This window comes from Meriones unguiculatus, chromosome 6 (assembly GCF_030254825.1).
Source record: "Meriones unguiculatus strain TT.TT164.6M chromosome 6, Bangor_MerUng_6.1, whole genome shotgun sequence".
In the NCBI taxonomy this organism is placed as follows: Eukaryota; Metazoa; Chordata; class Mammalia; order Rodentia; family Muridae; genus Meriones; species Meriones unguiculatus.
Window position 1 is genome coordinate 123,600,509 of NC_083354.1, and position 22,336 is coordinate 123,622,844.

Here is a 22,336-nt window from a genome sequence, read left to right on the forward strand (position 1 = left end):
GACAGAAGAGGGCACCAGATCTTATTATTATAGATAGTTGTGAGCTACCATGTGGTTGCTGGGAATTGAACTCAGGACCTCTGGAAGAACAGACAGTGCTCTTAACCTCTGAGCCATCTCTCCAGCCCACACAACCCTTTTCAAACCTGGACTTGACTCTGTAACTTCTCTACTTGAAAACTTGTAGTGGCTTTTGGTTACTTTGGGCCATGGATCTGCATTTCCAAACACCATCTAGAATAAATACATTGCAAGATGCCTGTCTGCTTCCCTCCAAGTCTTCTGATATCCTGGGTGACACACTGCCTGAGCCTTTGTCAAGAAGCATGTGCCCCAACCTCCACACCACCTGCTAGTGCACAATGACCAACAGGAGGCCAACCCTCTATTGGTACAGCCCTTTGGAAGTCAAATGAGTTACCCGTCCTGAGAGCCATCCCTCACACCACTCTGAGACTTTAATACCATCACATTTATTTTACCACACTATATTCCTGTTGATACTAAACCAAGACAGGCCAGAGAGGATATTATTGATTTTCATTGACCGGTGCAAATCCTGTGTCATAGTAATTAGTCCATATATGATCTCTGAATGAATTATCAATAACAAGAAAGTATGAAGTGATTATTAAACACTGGCCACTATGGACATGAAATCAATCTCTACTGACTCAAACTTTTAAGGCTGCCCGTGTTTAAAGCGCTGGGTGAAGGGAATGCTTGGGTGGGAGTTCTGGCTGGATATAATGGAGAGACACTATGCCCACTGCTGGAATATTCCATAGTAGGCCGAGCCAAGAGTGTGATCACCAGTTTTAGACAGTCAGGAACAGAGGAATCCCTCAAAATCGCAATGCCCACATACCTCCCTTCTGAGTCAAATGATTCTCAGAATGTAAGTGACATTCTTTTACTCTTCGGCTAGCACATCAAGACACAAACTCTATGGAGCTACTTAGTTCACAAGGTCTTAAGGTCTTCGGCAAAAATGTTACTCTATGGAACTTCATAAACGACTCCTTCCTAAGTCATTCCACTGATGCTATGTGGACAGGTGAGTCTATGTTCTGAAATTGCTAGAATGCCATGGATGATTTCAAATAAAAATATGAGTTTAAGGAGAAAGGTAAATAAAAACTTTAAAGAAAAAAAGGCAAATGTTTTAATCAATCAATTTAAAATATCTGGTATTCAAAATATTTAATTTCTAATACAAGGGTGGTCATTTCTTAAGAACGATTTCTCATATACCACAAAGCACCAACCCATTTACTAAGGAATCAAAAGTTACATGATTAGTGAACTGTGCTTGATGCCACAAATCACAAGCCAATCTTCCACAACCCCAGTCCTACATGATAAACCAAGGGAGACCAAAAGGCATACAGGACCATGACAAGTCTAATTCATCACACTCAAAAAGCTGAAGAAACTTCCAACAGCTCCGCGACCATCATTTCTCTGAAATGTTCTAGAAACACAGCAGGTTTGTAGGGTCTAGAATCACATGTGATGTTTAACTGAACTTCTTCTGCTAGTCACCTTCTGGGGTCTGGGGAAGGCCACTGCCTTGCCACATCCCAGCATCCTCACCTGCAAAATTGACACAACAGCAAGTCCAGCTTCTTTGCTGTGGTAACTATCAGGTTAGCCCATGAAATGTCTTTAGAAGCCTCCGAGCTAATGCTTGGTGAGCTGTTTCCTTCCTTGTGACTGTTTACACGGCAATAATGCCTCATGGGATTAACACCAGTAAATATATCACCATGAGCTTTAGTAAGCAACAGTGAGATTGTGTAACCTAGTGTTGGCATGATCAAGGAAGGCAGAGACTTAACATTCTGCAGAAGTTCTCCAGTTCAGCTTTCCAGAGAAGGGCGCTAGTGAGGGGGCAGGCCCGATGGCTACGTTCCAGCAGTTCCTGCCATCGGACAGTCAACACTTTGGCAAAAGCAGTCAACTGACTGAACCAATATATCATTAATATGCTTATTTCTCTGTACAATTATATAATATAAACTATAATATGACATAATAGTAAGTCCAAGGGACAGGGAATGAGTAAGCCCAGTGCAAAGGCTCAAGGTGACCGCTATTGACACTGAACCTCGCGCTTTCTCGCAGCAAGGTCAAATTACAGCCCTGCAGAATCTAGTCCAGGGAGCTTTCACAGGACCCAGGTACAGAACCCAGTTTTTGATCAGTTCTTTCAGAATTCCAGCTCCTCTTGCTCTACCTCACAGTTCGAGCTAATTAATCCCTGAACAGAAACAGCCACGTCCACCATTAACAGAGACTTCATCACACACTGGGAACTACACCACAGATCATGTCTTTATTTTTCTGTGCTTTCTTGAGGCTGAAAAGTATCTCGCTTTACAAAGCACCTTACTCCACCAGCCAGGTAAACACTTGGTATTTCATGTTTATCCCCCCAAACAATTAGAGCATCAGTTTGTAAGGCACTGACATAAAAGCACAGAGATTCATAGGCTCAACTCTTTTCACCGTAGTTAGGTCAATGATAGATTAAAAAGTATCGACTAAAAATAGAAAAATACTCTTTGGACATTCATTACTTCTAAGATCACTTCTCGAATACTTTTCTCTGAAGGCCTATAATCATGAAAAACGCTAATTCTAAAACCTACTTTGCCTGACAATGTCCATCATCATTCAACAAGAAGTAGAAAACCAACAAAAGTCTCAGCTTCACTTGCCATGCCTGCCTATTCTGATAATGAAACATACACTCTTCCAAACCCACTGTGTAAATTCTCTCCATGGATATCTTTTCCTTTTCCTACTGTAACGCCAATGAGTCAGGTCTCTAAATTAAATGTTTCTGCATATTAATTGACATACATCTACAGGGTATGAAAACTATCAAAACCTAAAACATCCCATCAACCAAATGAACCAAGACACACTAAAACACAACTGAAAATATTCATTATTTTATTCATTGGCTATTTTTCATTCTGCAATTCAGTTTTCTATTCAGTATAGCAGGTATAATTACTCCTACCAAAATCTAGAGCTGTCATCTACATCACTGCTAAGGTGAAAAGGAGTAAAAAGTGAACCAAGATGAAACAAAGAAAAAAATAAATAAGATACAGAAATGATAAGAATATGACTGGAGAAGAGATACAGAAAGAAAATCTGGTAAAAACATTCTTTCCCCGCCCATGCCAATCGGACCACTACAGCTTAGGCCACCTATGAAAGGACCCTGAAAGCACCAGCTTAGACTCCAGGACCACTCTCACTCCTCAAATTCATTGCTGACAGGGGACTATGGAGACAAAGGAAAATGTGGGTAGTGGGCTCCCTGTAGTGGCTAAGGGAAGGCATTGGGTCCTGAGCAGCCCTGGGCATTGGGCTGGGAAGATGGAGAAAGAGGGACAACGTCATCACAAAACACACTACTCCGTTTTTACCTGAAACAACCATTTTTATATCCACCACCAAACACCCTGACAATCAAAGAGGAGGAAAAAAAGAAACCCACAAATCTCAATTTACATCCCCATCAGCACCTGCAGCAGCAAGCTCAGACAGAACTTTGTTAAACATCTCTTAAATTCTATACAACACGCATGTATTAGTCATGCTTTCCATGGCTGTCATGCCATTAAAACACAAATGTCTTTTTTTTTTTTTAAGTACAGAAATCTTCTTAAGATTTTTTTTACGCACTATAGCTCTGTTTCATAAGGCCAGTTTAACACCAACAGTATTATAAATTTAAACCAAAAAGCAAAAACACACTAGATCTAAGGAACTGTCATACCTGGTGGTGTGTCTTGCTGTTCTTCCATGGAGGGGATATTTATTTCTAAAATTAAACAAAGCAACAATCCATTACATGCCGCAGATCATGGCTGTGCTAATAATCCATTCTAGACAATTTACCTATGATTGTCATAAAGGCATTAGGGTCTTACACCATGACAACAAAAGACAACTTGCTACAGTTGAGCAAGGCTGTATAGTCATGAAACATCTGTAGAACAGGCTTCAGGATGTGAGCTGGCTAACAGCTAGGGGATGGGCACTATGACCTAGGTTTTATCTACAGTTTTGCATCAGACTCAATAATCAAGTGGAGTAAAGACCAGCCGAGCACCTTGTTTCTTCTGTAGGGACTTGTTCACTGGAAAGTTTCACTGTTCTCTCTTTGGGGCAGTAGACAGGATCAGGACCTCGGGGGGGGGGTGTGCATTCTCTCTACCACTGTACCTGCTTCGGCTTGAAAAAGTCCTGCCTCATAGTTATAACACTGAATAACATTTAAAAATTAAACTGCAAAAGAATGTTAAAATCAAACAGCATGCTCAGTAGAGTGGTTTCGGGGAAAAAAATCTTCAAGATGAATCTGTATTTTATTTGTATGTTTTGGTGCTTTGCACTGTGTAGGCGAAAAGATCCGAGCATACTTCTGGATCTCTGAAATGCACCAAATCCCTCCAAGCCCTAAACTCAAAATCCCACCAATCCCTGGGCATGCCTTGAAATCCCACCAATCCTCATCTGGAAGTCTCCGCCCTGGAAAACCCCCATTCCCAAGAAACCCTATATAAAGTCTGTCTCCTGCTCAGTTCTTTGATGCTCCTGGCCAGAACACAAGCAGCCACCCTCTTGCGTCTCTCCTAAAATATCTCTTATGTGAGGGTTGTTGTGCAGTGTGACTTGGTGGTATTGTCGCTAAAAATAACTTATCCGTGGGCATAGTGGCAACATTCAGGAAGCAGAGACAGGTGGATCTCTGTGAGTTCAAGGCCAACCTGGTCTTCAAAGTGAGTCCAGGACAGCCAAGGCTACACAGAAACACCCTATCTGGAAACAACAACAACAACAAACCTACCTTCTGAAATTATGCTGGAATCCTCTACGACGTTATCTGAAAAATAAATGAACAAACCAAACACATTACATCAACTCACCTCCACTTAGAGCGGTGGCTCCCAACCTTCCTAACGCCGTGACCCTTGAATACAGTTCCTCATGTCCTGTTGACCCCAACCAGAAAATTACTTTCTTTGCCACTTTATAACTATAATTTTGCTACTGTTATGGATTGTAATATGTGTGTCTATGTTTTCCGATGGTTTTAACCAACCCCTGGGAAAGGGCCATTTGATACCACAAATGGGTCGTAACCCATAGGTTGTGAACCACTGACTTGGATCCATAAAGTGGCCAAAATCCACTCAGAAAGCTTTGTCTAGGCTGGGTCGTCTTATGGGAGACTTCTAAATTTAACTCAAAAGTTTAATCTCACTTCTGTTGATACAAAATAAATATTCCATAATATATAAAATTTATAGATCATTACAAGTTAAAAATGCCATGCTGTTTTATACCAGGGCCTAGAGTATCTTCAGATTTTGAGAAATGTTGGCCATCCTGGCACTAGTCTCACTGTAGACACCATGTTTGACAATTGCTAATTACTTTCTTAGCGGCTTGAAAGATCTCTTCCATTTCTTCTACCTCTTTGCTACGAAGTTTTGCAGGTGAAAACAAAGTTAACATAAAACAAAACAAAACAAAATCTCACCTGCAATCTCTACCCCATCATTTTCTGGATGTTCATATACTAAGAATAAACAGAAAAAAGATCATGTAGCACTGCATAACAATAAAAACAGAAAATGTACTTTGGGTCTTGCCTTATTTCATTTATAAACGTTTTAGCTTCCAGGCTTACTCACTAACAAGGTATACTGTAGAGCCAGGGATGGGAGGAGCTTGGCTAAATGCTGTGAAACAAACAGTCTGGGTTCACATTTTAGCCCCCCCGGGAGCCAAGGGAGATGGTAATTTCACATGCTCTTTCCCTCACAAAGCTCCTCCCCCACTCGCTAATTGACACTGATTCTCCTTTTCTGGTCTTCCTGTCTGTGTGAGCTCTACCCTGCTAATTACAGGATCCCAGGTCTTACTAGACAGTCTCTGTTTGCATGAGGATTGGTCCTCAGACGGTAACCTAGGGACAAACCTCCCTGCTGCTTCCCTCTTAGCAGGAACTAGCTGAGAGGACCGTTAATTTACCATGGTAACCTGCGCCCAGGGCCCAGGGCCCTGCTGCCCTCTATTGACACAGGGTCTGGAGTTTCTGTGCTTAGATGCAAAGGCCTGTGTCCCCATGGCCCTCCCCCACACCGAGCAGCAAGCAATTTCCTCAGTCAACGGACCTTCTAAACTGCTTCCCATATCTGGTACACCAAAACCAAATCTTCTAGTCTGCTCAATGGTAATAAATCTATCCATTTATACATTAATAAAGACTGATTTTGAGTATTGACTATCTTTTAGAGAACACTCTTGGTATTAGAGTGCAGTCATGTCAGAAGGCAGTTAGCATTTAAATTACAGACCTCATGCGAGAAGCCAGCTCTTTCTTGAGCTAGCTGCCCTTTGCCCTGCTTCTACCTCCTTCAGATGTCTTCAGTAATTGACAACGGATTTCCTCTCCTCAACCCACTCCCATCAGTGCCTGGAAACGACCCCCATGAGAAGATCAGGGAAAAGCATCACTTCTTAAAAGTACTTCCAAGCCCCGCCTTCTACCACCTCTTCGCAATAGGTCTTTCTCCAACCTCACCCCTGGGCATGCAGGGCTCCCTTTTCTGTTCTCAGCCTCCCCATCACTCAGTCCTTTTCTCACGAGGCAGTAGGAGTGTGCTCTCAGACACAGAACCTACTCTTGACCCCACTGACCTCTCAATAGAGGATTCATAGTCTAGCTCCAATTACCAGCTAGATAGAGCCGAAGAACCCCTGAGCACTGGACGTCACAGCAAGCTGAACACCATCAAATGCGTCCCTGGCCTCACCTCTTGGGTAGCTTAAAGCACCCTCACTACCCATCTGCTCTCTGTCTCCAGTTTCTATGTTCTTAGAGAAAATGCCCAACGTCCATCAAGCCAGCAGAAGTCGGCACCTTGTTCCCCATTCATCATCTCCACCCTCCAGATATTCCTCAGATATCCTCTGCCCTCCGCCTTTATTACCACTACCCTAGTTTCCTGGCATAAACTGCGATGGCTGCCATTCAGTCTGTCCACTGAAACACTCAGCAGCTGAGCAGACACATGTTTTCAGCACTCATAGCATGTGGCTCCAAGAAGCACTAGCCCTCACCAAATATTGCTTTCTGGAACTTATCTTTTTTGGATCCTCGAGTGGCCTAGATATGACTTAGGGGACAGGTCAGACTTCGATGACTGCCATCATCTAACCATCTCTCCACTACCTACCCTCGTCTATCTCTAGTCCATTATACACCAGACTCATTAAGCTATGCAGAATGCAGATCTGACTTCACAGTGCCCCTGCGTGCAATCCCAAGATGAAGATGAAGTTCCTGATCTCACCTACACATCTCCTACCTATGGATCAAGGGGCCATCTTAGCTCCATCTGATTTTTTGCCCCAGAGAATCCATAAGCAGACATTACCGACCACACTCATCTCCACGTGCCTAACCCACAAGCCAGTATGTGTCTTTCATTACAGACTTGCCATGCAATGAGCTGCCTCTTGCAAACTGTGAACTCAAGCAAAAGGCTGCACTGGAATTCTTGGCTAATTTCTTCTTCCTGCTACACTATGAAGTCTATGAGGACACCAAATACACGTGCCCTTCACTACAGCTGCTCCAGTCACCTGTGCTGGACACAGATGGCATTTAAATAAATAACTCATGGGGATACACGATTGTGCCATCACTTCTTCGGTTGCGCACTTCGGGCTTGATGCTTCGGGGACATCTGTGTGGTACCTGTTCTGTCAAACCACATGTTCTAGAGGGTCTGACAGACAATGTGCACAGTGTTCTCCCACCCTTTCTACCTGACATGGCTTCATTTATATATACCAAGGTGATGGAAAGCATTCTACCAAACCCTGATGTCTCTTTCGGTCAGATCATGGTCATTACCCTTTGTTAACATTTAAAAATAAGGTTTATTATTAATGCTTTGCCTGTGGAAAATATTGCCATTAAGTCTGATATCCAACTTAGCTCCTGTGACGTGTGATTTTAAATTCCTCTAGAGCTACTCTGAACACTGCAGACCAAACCTGTTTTTATAAATCATAGCAATGATTGGAAGAATGAAGAAAAGTATCTCATATCTTAGCTTGAGAAATAACCTTTAATGTCTAAATTTTCATTTTATCCTTTAAATTCACGACTAAAAGTTTAAATGCTATCTCAATGGTCAAGTATGTCAGTTTAAAAAAAAACTGCTTCTGGCTATTACAAATAAAGCTGCTACAAACATGGTTGAGCAAATGTCCTTATTGTGTACTTGAGTACATCTAAAGAAACTAATCAAGAGGGAGGACCCTGACTAAAATGGTCAATCCCCATCCCGAAAGGCAAAGAGGATGGACATCAGAAGAAGAAGAAAACAGAAAACAAGTTAGGAACCTGCCACAGAGGGCCTCTGAAAGCCTCTGCCCTGCAGACTATCAAAGCAGATGCTGAGACATAGGGCCAACTGTTGGGCAGAGTGCAGGGAATCTTATGAAAGAAGTGGGAAATAGTAAGATCTGGAGAGAACAGGGTCTCCACAAGGAGAGCAACAGAACCAGAAAATTTGAACACAGGGGTCTTCCCAGAGACTCATACTTCAACCAAGTACCAGGCATGGAGATAACCTAGAACCCCTGTACAGATGTAGCCCGTGGCAGTTCAGTGTCCAAGTGAGTTACATAGTAATGGGAAGAGGAACTGCCTCTGGTATAAACTGATTGGCCTGCTCTTTAATTACCTCCCCCTAAGGGGGGAGCAGCATTACCAGGCCACAGAAGAAGACAATGTAGCCACTCCTGATGAGACCTAATTGACTAGGATCAGAAGGAAGGAAAAGAAGACCTCTCCTATCAGTGGACTTGGGTAGGGGCATGCATGCAGAGGGGGGAGGTATTTAGGGATTGGGACGGGGGAGGGAACCACAGCAGGGATACAAAGTGAATAAAGTGTAATTAAAAAAGAATTAAAAAAAAATTCCAACAACAACAACAACAAAAAAAGATATTTACAAACCTGGTTCATCATAGTCTTGGTGTGTTACTTCCTCTGCAAAAAAAAATAAAAATAAGAATAAGATTTAAGACAAAATAAATATTAAACAAAATATTAAAGCTTCTAGCTAAAGAAAAAAGAAACAAACAAATATTAAAAATATTATCTTAAACACAGATTCCTACTTAATATTGAGATTACAAATGTGTGTCTCTGCCCAAAAGGAATGAATGTAATAGAAAGAAATTTTGTTTTCATAAAAATTCTTCCTAATAATAAGATGTTAACATTGGGAGTTAGCAGCCTGCTTTGCCACAGTGGCGCTGCCAGCAGATGAGACAGAGACACGTTATATTCTTTTAATAAAGTAACGTTGGTACAGGAGAAAAAGTCCTTCTAAAGTTGCATCTCTAGTCTTTGAAAGAAAAGCCACCAAATAAAGACAGTAACAGATGATTTTGGAGTGAATGTCAATGCTCATCAAGTACCTGTGCCCGGCTGCAGACCATCGGCCTCTGTTACTGCCTCACCGCGATCTACAAGAAAAAAAGGAGAGGAGTTGACAATTAACAAAGAGCACGCACATCACAGACGCCACTCTCAAAGAGTCACAATTGACTCTAACCTGCAGCATCTTGTAAGATAGATACTGTGGTGGTTTCAATATAAAATGTCCCCAAAGGCTCCTGTGTTGGAGGCTTTGATCCCAGTCAGTGGCATTATTCAGAGGTGAATGAATCATAAAGTATTAACCTCATCAGTGGATTAATCCATCAATGAATTCACAGCTGAATGGCATGTTAGGAGGCAGGGACTTATTGGAGAAAATAGGTCATTGTGTCACTGAAGGGTTTGTCTTTGAATATACCTCGATCTCCCTGACCAGGCTTTTTGCTTCCTGGCAACCATGATTCGAGGAGCCTAGCTCTGCTCCTGCATCAGCTCTGTGTAATATTCTTCTTTGCCTCAGGTTCAAAGCAGTAGAGCCAGTAAACCCCAAAGTGAAATATATGGTTCTGGGCTGGGAAGTAGCCCATCAGTAGAGTGCTTGCCTAGAATTTAGGTGGCCCTGGGTTCAAAGCCCAGCATCACCAAAAATAAAAACAACAACAATAATCTGATTCTATGAGCTGAGAGAATTCATCCCTCCTTGGTTTGATCCTGCTATCCCACTCCAGATATATGCCTTAAAAAAGGTAAGTTTGTATACAATAAGACACCTGTACATCTATGTCTGCTGTGACCCCCATTTACAAGTGCTGAATCATGGAATCAGCCTGGGTGTCCTTCAACAAATAAATAGATATAGACAATGTGGTATGAATAAAAACTGATGTTTTACTTAGCCATAAAGAACAAAACTGTGCCATGTAAATGGACTGAACTGAAGATCAAGTTAGGCGAAGTAAACTAGAATCAGAAAGACAAATATTTTCTCTCCTATAAAAACTCTGTGTGTGTTTGTGTGTGTGTTGTTTTTCAAGACAGGGTTTCTCTGTGTAGCCTTGGCTGTCCTAGACTCACTTTGTAGATCAGGCTGGCCTCAAACTCACAGAGATCCCCCTGCCTCTGCCACTCAGAGTGCTGGGATTAAAGGCGTGCACCACCACGCCCATCTGGAAACTATATTTTAAAAGGGCAGAAGAGGAAGGGGAAGGAAAGCAAAAGAAAAAAAAAAAAAGACAAAACACAAAAGTGGAAGTGAAACTATTTAAGAAAATGAAGAGACTCAGAATGATGGGGAAGCTGGAGAAGGGTAGATGGCAGGATGATTGTAAATATATAATGTACACTATATAAATGTATGAAAACATTATAATGAAAGCCTTTGTGTTAATAAAACTGAAAATCTTTTGTCCTCTCTTAGGTATTTTGCCACAGCAATAAAAACTAATGCATGCACTACTCTTCTCATTTAATAAAATTTAACATATCACAAGTCCCACAAGTTGCTGTCTAGTTACAAAGACAGTAAAGAACAGACTAAGGTTTGCACCCCCTCCTGACTTTATGGCATCACACTCTCTTCCATTTCCAGTACTCCTTAGAACAAAAAATAATCTCAGTGGTGGCTGAACAAAGGCACCCTTTTCTCTTCATTTACCTTGTAAAGTTAAACGATCTGCATAAAACTCTGTCATCTGGGGAATACAAACAATTGCAAGAATTACAAGACCTCTGTGGGAAATCAGAGGAAACCATTTACCCTGACTTGAACCTTTTCTATTTACAACTCCCAACAGAAATCTACATTGGTAATTTTGATATTTGCAAACCTGAGTTTTCCAGTTCATTCATCAGCTCTTCCAAATCGTTTGGATGGTCTTGCGATGCTATAAATTAAGAAATAGGAAGTGTAAAATGTCTCAAATAAGGCTTATACATGACAAATAAGGCTTATATATGACACCTAAAGTCAGAAAGTCACAAGTCCTATGATCTACCATGTTCACCGAGAGAACAAACACGCATGAACTCTACCTAATGCCAAATACAAAGATAAGGCAGCTTGCAACATATAATCCAGGCACAAAGCAGCAGAGCTGTGTTCTCATGTGGCACATACAAGTTCAAGTATCCAAAACACAGGAGGGCAGAGCACCAAACGACAGTGCAGTCGGTCCTGCTCCTTCTGTAAAGAGCACCGGAAGCATGGGGCCTCTACCCAACTGACTGGATCCAACTCTAACAGTTTCAGTGTTTGCAGAAGTAATTCACATCCTAAAGGTCACGCAACAATACCAAGAAGGGAGGCTTAAATTCAGTAGAGTCATTTTCTCTGAAACTATGAAAACAGGCCCACACAGGCTCTGTGAATCCATCTCGAACACAGCCACGCTTTCTGGGGGCCCGTGACATGTAAGAGAACACAACAGAGGTATTTCACTGACTTCACAATTTAAGGCTATAAATCATGCATGTGCGTCGTTTTGTTTTGTTTCTTTCTCTTTCTCTTGTTTTGTCTGAGACAGGTCTTACTTTACAGTCCCAGCTGGTCTCAAAACAGCGGCAATTCTCTTGCCTCAGCCTGCCGGATGCTGGAATTATAGGTATGAGGCACCATGCCCAGCTTGCTTTTCTTGTTGTTAATGCTGTTTTGTGTGTGTGTGTGTATTTTGACAAGGTCTCACTATATAACCCAAGGGAGTCTTGTGTATTCCTGCATCCACTTTTCTAGTGTAAAATTATAGGTACCAAATGCAGTTTCCTTATGTAGACAGAATAATTCCACTACTTGAGGGTTATATTCAGGAAATGAATATATACACATATAACATTATTAGCTATATGTCATATGACACATTAGATATTTTTAAAATGTTAGTAAGTAGTATTTATTTGTTATCTCGCGATGCTGTTAGAAGCAGGCTTACTTTAATTAATAAAGACTAATAACATCTTACCTGCCTCTTCTTTATGGTAACTATCTTCAGCCTCTGAAAAAAAAAGCATTGGGTTGATATTACCACTCTTGCACATGCTATAGCTAATTCAAATGCATATCATTCATTTTACTATAAAACAATCAAAATAAAGCATGGAAATATCAAGTCTCTATGATTGTATCACTATACTTCATACCACATCATCTCATACATTCTCTTGCTGTATCTACCCAACAGTTCTACAGTGTTGACGCACACACCAAAATCTGGGGTAAAGAGAGAAGGCAATTCACGTGGTGACCCGCAGGGACAAAGGCTGACCGCAGGAATGGTGCCAACTGCTGACGCATTTCACATTCCTTTGTGGCATTCTGTTTGAGCTTTGTCCCACTGTTTTCTAGAGGGAAAATTCACGTCTACAGGTGAAAACACGAAAGGAGAATGGAAGCGAGCTGGCCCGTTTGCAAAGCTAAAATGATAGGCCTTTGTCTTCTTTAATTGGTTGGTTGGTTTTGTTATTATGCTTTCAGACAAGGTGGCAACAGCTGGTGTGGAACTTTCCGCAGGGACCGGGCTGGCTTACAGCTCAGAAATCCACTTGCCTCTGCCTCCTGAGGGCTGGGATTAAAAGCCTGAACCACCACACCTGGCGAAGATTGGTTTTTGAAACAGGGTCTCACCATCCAGCCTGGCTTCCAACTCATGGACTGGAAGCACCACACCTGCTCAGAAAATAAATGTCTGCGTCACTGAGCTCATATACTCAATATATGAATATGAAAATGCCACCATTTGATGGTCACACTGTGACCTTTGTGTATTTTATTCAGATATTTTTTGACAATTTTGTACATATACAGAATGTGTTGTGATCACATTTGCCCTCCATCACCTTTTCTTCATCGCCTCAACTCCCTCTCTGGACCCCTTCTTTCTAACAAATCCACCCCACACTTGCTTAACTGTTTTTTCATGATTTAACCTTTCTATATTTTACTTAACAGATATAGGAGGTGGAAACATTTTTAATCTCTAAAGACTTCAAATGATAAATTTTTTCGTTCAAGATTTAATCAGTTTTATCAAGGATTATATTAGAAAACAGGGTTTCTTCCACTTAGACTTCTTAGAACTGCTTCTCCCTGCCCAAAGCTGAACCTCCTAACCTTATTGATAATGATCCTCCCTGCTTTGAACGATATCAGATCCATGTAGATTGCAATTTGCTGCATAAGCGGTACCTCAGTGAAAACTGTGAGTCACTGTAAACCATGCTGAGCCATGCATGACAAGAGAGCTAAGCATAGCACCATGGCAATGAGCATACCATTGCTTGTACATCTTTACTCAGGAATTAGAAACATGTTCCTACGGAAATCATGACATAAATGATAAGTTTGGAAGCTCTCACCTGTGTTCATCAACAGCTACCCTCTATGCTGAAATCAGATGTAATGCCCGAAAGCACTCTGATTTGTGTTTTCGACACACAAAAATATATACAATATACATTTCTGATAGCTGGAGTGTATGCTACCCATCCACGCCATCACTTTTTCTACAGAGAATACCTCTCCTGCTCTAAGCAGGCTTGGATAAAGTTTCCAGAAACTCTTACACAGAAGTTAGTAGCTGGCACTGGTAAGGAAATTTTCTAGCGTATTAGGTCAGAGGTGTACATGCTTTGCTGTTTTGGGACTTGCAGTTTCCGCAACCACTTAGCAGCTGGTTTCGTAAGTAGAGGCTCACAGAAACATAGTCATGTTTATACATAATCAGTTACAGCTGATGATTGTCTTTGCACTGAGCTGAGTGTTCTAGAAGGTAGTGAATCCCCATTAGTTGAGAATGCTTGCTCCCTGGCTATTTACAAAAGACTGTCTCGGGACGTGCTGCGGGAGCCACAAATTGCACTCTGCCCCATGTAGGGAAACAGGGTGGTTAGAACAAAGCCAGGGAGAGGGCAAGTGGGATTTGTGACTTGAACTTCAAGTGACACTTGACACCCAGATGGGGCAATACTACCGAAGCATCACACTCATATTATCAGAAATCCACTTACCAATGAGTTCTCTTCAGGCTTTGAAACAAATCACGTTTGCTCTAGAGAAAAATGTATTCACTTTGAAGCACTAAGCTTCATGCTCACAATATTTAAATAAAATTTAATATTGCTCTTAAAGGAACTTTAGAAAAGTTTTAATGATTACACTATAAACTATCAACGATTCTAAAACAAATGTGTTCTACCTTCATGAACCGTCCCTGGCTCCAGGGCCTCGAATGTGTCCTCTCCGTCAATCACTGTGAGGAAGTCCTCAACCTCGGGCTGTGGCTCTCCTCCTGGCCCATCTGCTTCGAGCTGCAGGTCTTCAGCAAGGAGAAATACAGTGGTCAAGGGGAACAGTGAGAGCCCACAGCAGCAGCCAACCTAGACAGGCCCATCTGCAACCACCCCACAAGACTCCACCATTGTCCCCTCTGAAGCTAGTTTCTCACTCTGCCACTCTTGTCTGAAAGTCACTTCTGATTATGGTGTGAACTCATGGAGGACAGGCACCTCATAACGATGCTCATGCCGCATACAAAGCAGGCAGAACCATGACTAGCCAATGGAGATGCTCCTAGATATGACGAATGAGTAAGTGAATTCATTATTAATACACACATCTCTTTCATAATCCCCGAGTCAGAAAAAAAAAAAAAAAAGGTCACATCAAGCCCTTTTATTGAGAATTGTCACATTCCATGTAGCAACTGTAATTGACAACTCAAATGTTTTAATGTGGAGAGCAGCTGGTTGCCTCATAACTCACATTGCTACACCCCAGATACACATCTCCTTGTGCTCCTGGACTGACCTGGGCTTGGCTTTTTAGTTAGCAGAGGTGTGAAGTTCTTTGCTGAATTGTTTAGGATATACTGAGTGAATATGTACAGTATCCCGTTTCCATACAGCCTGGACTGGGACCCTGCCCTCAAATGACCCCACAGCAATCTGCATGGCTTCTAGCAGATGACTATTTTTAAAGACTGTCCCAGTTGAAGAGCATGAATGAGCTGGACTGGTCTGTATTTGGGAATCTGGAGTCTCAGGAAGCAGGTTCTAGGTTTAGGGTCTACACCAGTTGTTTGAGTGTAGACAAATTACCTACTCCATGCCTGATACTGCCTTCCATGAAACTGGAATAAAATTATCTATTTATATCACTGATAAGAGGATGAAAATACTTAGAAATATGCCTGGTTCACCATAAGTATCTAGCTGTGGTCATTAGCATTATAATTACTATAGAAACAACATGATTCTTTTTACTGCTGCTCATCTACCCCCATGACCACAGGAAGTCCTCTTTGGTTATTCTGCATCTTGTGGCATGGTGATGCCTGGTCTCACTGAGTCATATAGACCGCTTGGTGTAGAGGCTTTTATAGAAGTCGCCCATTATCTGCAGTTTTGTTTTCTGCAATTTCATTAGTCTGGGGCCAACCACAATATGAAACCTTAAAGTACCAGGAATAAACAGTTCATAAGTTTTGAAATGTGTGCAATTCCATCCTCATCTCTCTCCATCCTACCTGGGATATGAACCACCCTTCAGTCCAGGCTCTTCAACACTGTAAACTCAACCTGCCCCATTAGTCACCTAGCAACTGTGTATCATCAGATTTAGTGGCAGTTTCAGTATTTATGGTACAAGCACCCTTACTTAATTTAACAGCTCCAAAGACAATAGTGATGTTGGCTATGCCAAGGAATAATACCCAAACCATGTTTTTTATAATTGATTTTTTAAAAGAAAGAAAAGACATGTGAAGTAGCTATAAAATCTTCATATTGAGAAAAAAATGATGCTAACTTTGCTATTGTAGCTTTAACAGCAGAAGTTACAGCCAGGGTATATGGTAAAGATGAGGGGGCAGGGTCCAGTCATAGGGCAGGGTTCCGTACTTTTTTGTTCTCACAGATTCCAACAGTTCTCAGAGAGTTGTAGGAGGACGCACGGGATCTGCTTTCCATATCTTCACCACCGCCTGCTCTAGAGTTTCTCCTTCTTTCAAATCCGCTACTTACCAAATCCCATTGTACTGGGGACCGTGTGGCTCTCAACCGAGCACAATCCTCTCTCCTTCTCCCTTCATGCCCTCTAGAGCACTTTCTGACTTGCATCACCAGCAGTCGGCACCGCTGTTCAATGGACATGCCATCGTTCCCAGCAGAGACACCAATGCAAGCACTGTCCAGTGGCTTTGAGTCTACTGCTCAGCCAGTGTCAGCCAGGCATGAGGAAAGGAGAACACATTCTGGGGCCCACCACACTAGGTACTGCCAACCCTCTGTGCTGTCGCTCTTATCCCAGACGGCTCATGCCACCATCCAACTCTGAAAGACGAGGGACTTCGCTCAAAGCCACACAGCTAATACATGGCAGATGTGGGATAGCAATGAAGTTCATGACAGTAGGCACAAGGAGGCCATGCTCAGTGTGATGAGATGTAAAGACGGGAGAGGAATGAGAAACACATCCAAGCAGATGATACAGCAGATCACATACGATGGAACTATTACGAGACAGTCAGCTGTGCTTTGTGAAAAGGCATAACGGAGAAGGCCACGTGTGATGCAGAATAGAGAAGATATAACAGAAACCGACCTAGACGGATGTCACTGAAGGACCATGGCAAGGGGCAACAGACATAGCTAAAGGCACAAGAGTCAGAACACATGTTAAAAACAACTCAGACAGGGCTTACTGCTTAGAAGAGCGAAGAAATCATAGCAAGCTGGGGAGATTTTAGCTTGCGCCCCTACACACCTGGCATACTCATTAACGGAAGCATGAAAAGCTCCAGCAGGAGCTAACGGGGAAGGGCTAATGAGAGCCGTGAGACTGCCCTGGGAAGGAGGAAAGCCTGTGCTGGGCACAGCTGCCGGCTGAGTCACCAATGGCTCAGTTACACCCAGATGGAGCTGTAACTGGGTACCACAAGGGCAAGCCTTTGGAGTCACCTACAGGAGTAACCACACATAACTGATGTCTGAACCCACGTGTAATGGTCCATGGAGAAAGCCTCTCTAAGGACATAAAACAGAACCAAGAGAGCGAGGCAGGGAACATGGCTCTCAGATAAGATTCTTTCCTCTTCCGGTTCACTGTTCAGCACACACCTTAGATACGGGGCTGTTCTGACAAGCGCCCGCGGCTGTACCTTTCCACTCTTCCACACCCACCCTTGCACTCATCTGCACCCACCCACTGACCTTCTTGTGCCATCCTGACTTCATATTTGGTCTCTCTCTGCTGCACGCAGGTGTAGAGGATGACTCTCACGGATGGAGGACAACTCCAAGACACACAGCCAGAGACAAGCCACTCCACGCCTACTCTCCCATTTATTCTGCCTTGAATTATTTATCTTCACTTAGTCCTATGGTTTTTAAATTAAATATGTCCATAAAGCTCCTTCACAGTGAGGTGGGATTTTGGAAAGTATGTCCAGTGCCGCCCCTCCCCCCAGAAATAATAGATGGTCCATAATTACTTGGAATGTAAATAGAGAAACCCAACTGCTTTAGTATCTTATGCAAAACAGAATTGAATTCATACCATGTTCTGTGTATAATGATTCCTGGAGAAGGGACTGAATTTGTTCTTTTGCTTCATCTTCAACATTCTGGACTTCTAAAATAATTACAAAGCATAAATAAATCAAATAACACCCAAGTATTAATGGGAAATTCCAATACTTAAATATGGCATTTGCACACATATTAAAATGACTGCATCTGGCTGAGATGCTCTGCATTTTTTTCTATCCATATGCCACTAACTCCCCTACATTGGTGACCATACTAGATACTTAAAATTGGCCTTATTTTCTCAGTAGGTGTAAACATCAAGAGACTTTCAAAAGACTTTCAAAGAAAGAAACTAATTCAGGCATACATTTTTCTTTTAAAAGGAACTTTCTCTAAGAGCAAATGCTTTTAGTTTCTAATTAATATTCTCATTCATGTTAGAAGCAAGCAAGGACAAGCTTTCCATAAAGAGGGGTGCTGGAAACGACCAAACACAATACACATGAAGCAATGTGACTAACTCCTGAGCTCCTGACAGGAGGCGGGGCACCACTACAGGAGCGAGGACCAGAAAAGGTGGGATTGGCCAATTCACAAATGAGTACCCTGTCCGCTTCAGAAAATTGTATCTGAAAGCCAGATCCCCAGGCTCCAATAATAAGTGGACATGAACGATGAAATTCTGACAACACCATAGTCCTTATCAGAATATAAGGTGGCAATACCCCCAACATTATACAATAAGCCGTTTCTACAATGACCCTGTTGCCAGTTTGCTGAGTAACTGTGCTACACCACCTCCTGTATCATCAGGGCAGCAAGTGAGATAATGCTGATGACAGCGGTTACAAAGCACAGAGCTTCAGAGACAGACAGAACAAATTCAACGTTCAGGCAGGGGACAAGCTTAACACATTATGCTAATCACTTAATAAGAGTCTTCCAAAGCATAAAGATGTTTTGTTTCACTAGTGATCCAGATGGATGTCCTGATAAAATCATACAGGCCCCTAATCTCTATTCTTCCGTCCCTGTCCCCAGTGTTTGTGACACCCTCTTCATTGGACCATTCCACAGGTGCTGAGCAAAGCATCCGATGTGATCACCTGAAAATTTCTAGCCGGGGCATGGGGAGGGCTCTGTTCTTACGCTCGGCTCCTTACTGATTCCGAGAGCTGTTGGCTGAGGACTGCAAATGGGGTCCTCCTGCACTTTTCCAGACTCATCTGTACCCTGCACTCGTTCTGAGCTAGGTGCCACTCTACTTGGCAGGCTACACATCTTTCTCCTCCTGGGGAGATGGTGCAGAGCCAGAAGCTGGATTACAAGAAGCCAAAGAGCGAACAGACAATAGAGTGAAAAGGTAAGTCTACGTAGTGTGTTCCTTCAGAAGTTACTACAGTGAAGAGGGGTCGGGCAGCTGGCGGTTAGGAGGGCAGCAAAGGCTTTATTTTAATGTGTGTTAGGAGAGATGAGGAGCGACATTTGTAAAGCAGGTGGGAGGAGCCAGAGAAGGAACAACGATCCAGAGCAGCAGCAAGAGAAGAGCTGAGAGAGCAGAACGCAATTGGAAAAAGACGCTGCCAAGACCTTGAGATAAATGAGGGCTAACCCTAAAGCAGCAGGATCAGGGGCTTACAGCCACGTGCGGAGGAGGAGAACAAAAAGGGAAAACGGGAAGCACCCGGCACAGCTCACATTCCCGCACTAGCTTAAAAACTAGACTTTTGAAAATTACAAATGTATTTATTTGGTGCCAAGTAAAATATTCAGTGTTACATTCAAATATTTAAACTAAAAACCTTTTTTAGAAAGTCAGTATAGATTCTGGAGCCATATACCAATTCCACAGGCATGGGAGGGAGACAGTAAAACCTCCTTGGGTTCTGAAATGAACACATAATAAAACTTGGACTTATGTATTGTTCCTTGAAAGGATGAAGCAAAGAAAATCAAATAGCGTTTATTATTCACCAGCACAATTTAGGTCATGTGTTTTTTCCAATAAAGTGTCATATCTAGAACCTCCAATAGGTGGCGGAAGGAGACCAATTTCTGATGGTACGGAAGCTACTATTCCATAATTACGTCACAAGCAGAAAGTAGTGGTAACAGATTAGAATTTTATGTGCCGATTTATTAAGTCAAAGTCCCTTTATGGAAAAAACATGACTTGAAGTATGAAGCCACGGGAACAGAAACAACACGACCAGGAGGTCTGCGGGGCCGTTATATAAAAAAGATGGGAGCTCTTTATTCCGGCTGGAATCGTTCACGCGGCAATGGGCAGGCTGCGTGTGCTCTGCGTCTGTTTTTCCTCTGGGTGTAATACAAACGGTAAGAGAGTGCAGGAATTGGAGTCAGGACACATTTGGCTTCGGCTGTTCCTGACTGCATGCTCTCGGGCAATGCACGACCATTTGTGGCTCAGAACCTCGACTACGTAAATGAAAACAACCCTGCACACATAAGGCCACCACAGGATCGTTTATTATGACTTTGGGAAAGAAGAAACGGGGGCTTGTTTTAGAAACAACGTGAACAAGTGGGTGAGACACGACGGCTTACTGCACAGAAACCTGCAGGCCAGGCAGCCGTGCGGAGTCTCTGGGGACACTTACCTGGCCCCTCAGCCGCTTGCTCCTCCAGCTCGGCCCGTGGCTCTGCCTCTTCTGGTGAAAATGTCCTCTCTGGAGAAGATCTTTCTTTAAGTCCTGCATTTTTTTTATTCACAGGGTTAACTGACGCTTCTTTAGAAGTCATTTTTACATTTTAAAATCAGGAAAAACAATTTTCGAACATTTGGTTGGTGGTGCAAGGAACGCATACTTTCCAATACAGGTGCTTAAATATGAAGAAAGATTTCTCTTTCACCTTGGAGGGTCTTCAGTGTATCTAAGACTTTTTTTTTTTAAAGGACATTCCTGGACTTTTACAATATATAACCACTTCTAGCCTTGTCAAAAGAAGTTCAGTGTGAGTCCCAGCTCCACCACTTAAAAGGATGAGTAACTCCTAAGCCTGAGCTCAGCGCCCAGCAGGAAAAAACCCAAGACACTCAGAATTTGGGCTGTGCATAGGCCAGACTTAATTCACATGTAATGTTGGCGTCTTCTGGGAATACTAGAGTGTTAAATAAATCACACCCAACTCACTACCTACAATCTTCTCAAAGCACCACCTAAAAGCAAGCATGTTATTTTTCTGGAGCTAAAAAGTATCAAAAGTCCCTGTTTAAAACATAAGAAAAGCCAGGGAGTGGTGGCCTTTAATCCCAGCATTCAGAAGGCAGAGGCAGGTGGACCTCTGTAAGTTCAAGGCCAGCCTGCTCTACAGAGTGAGTTCCAGGACAGACAGGGCTACACAGAGAAACCCTGTCTCCCAAAACAAATAATAATAATAACAAATAAAATAAGACGGAGCAACAAGTTGACATGAAAACTGATTTAAACTCACAAAAACACCAACTTAGTGCTTTGCTGCCTTACATGTGGGACATTAAACGAATCCCTAATTAAACGCAGCTGTTTAGGATACAAAGGCATGACCAAGAGTCCATATCTGTTAGCTGAGCCCTGGGCCTCTCTGCCCTCACTGACAACGGGGCAAGGGTGGCCACCCGGATGGTGTGTGCACTCTGGTCCTCCGTGAAGGGTCAAGCCAGCACTGGCACGGTGTGAGGTTAAGTTTCCCTTATCTCAACTCTTTGCCTGTTCTCTTATTCTCGTTTCTGCCAGGCGCCGCTTCTGTAATCTTACAGAGACACTTCAAACGCAACACACAGGACCAGCTGTCTTCTCTTTCCTCAGTTCCAACACTCTGCACACACCACCACACACAGCTGCGCTCTGCACGGCAGTGCACTCTAACTCTAGAACAGATTTCAAACCAGTTCACCTTCTGAGCATGTGGGTAAGGGTGAAAACCAACACCTCACATCTACTTGAAACATAGGGTGACAACTACAGTGCTCTTTCTCACTGACATAACCCACTCTTTTACCTCTCCACTGACTGTCGGTCAGGAACCATCAATGAATAAGTTGTGCTAAAGCCAATGAGGAAAAACTTAAAAGATTTCGTACACTCATGGAATTTGTCTTTGCATTCAGTACTTCAGCCAACTGCTGGCCACAGGCATGGCCACAGAAAGGCCTGCTGTTAGAGCATGCAGTGGTGTCCACTCCACCAGCCCACTGCTGCAGAGGCCCACTGCAGGCCCAGGGCTTCTTAAATACAGCTGGTGGGCACAGGGATGCGGGGAAAAAAATGAGGACTGCATCAGTCTTGCTGTTAATATTTGCAAGAGACGCCTCTCTGCCAC

At 42.8% G+C, this 22,336-nt stretch overlaps 1 protein-coding gene across 8 annotated transcripts in view; it reads right to left on the reverse strand.

Moving 5' to 3' along the window:
• Asph (aspartate beta-hydroxylase) overlaps positions 1-22,336 on the reverse strand; it is a 205,098-nt gene that overhangs the window by 115,278 nt on the left and 67,484 nt on the right. For 6 of the 8 annotated variants that reach the window (XM_021659816.2, XM_021659815.2, XM_060385965.1 and 3 more), the window contains 10 exons: positions 20,635-20,727; positions 18,042-18,116; positions 14,683-14,802; positions 12,451-12,483; positions 11,323-11,379; positions 9,535-9,582; positions 9,068-9,100; positions 5,570-5,608; positions 4,874-4,909; positions 3,800-3,844 (listed from right to left, as the gene is read on the reverse strand). In XM_021659816.2, the coding sequence (XP_021515491.2) occupies positions 3,800-3,844; positions 4,874-4,909; positions 5,570-5,608; positions 9,068-9,100; positions 9,535-9,582; positions 11,323-11,379; positions 12,451-12,483; positions 14,683-14,802; positions 18,042-18,116; positions 20,635-20,727 (579 nt within the window). The remainder of the gene's footprint in view (positions 1-3,799; positions 3,845-4,873; positions 4,910-5,569; positions 5,609-9,067; positions 9,101-9,534; positions 9,583-11,322; positions 11,380-12,450; positions 12,484-14,682; positions 14,803-18,041; positions 18,117-20,634; positions 20,728-22,336) is intronic. The other 2 variants (XM_060385967.1, XM_060385964.1) reach the window with 1 other exon arrangement.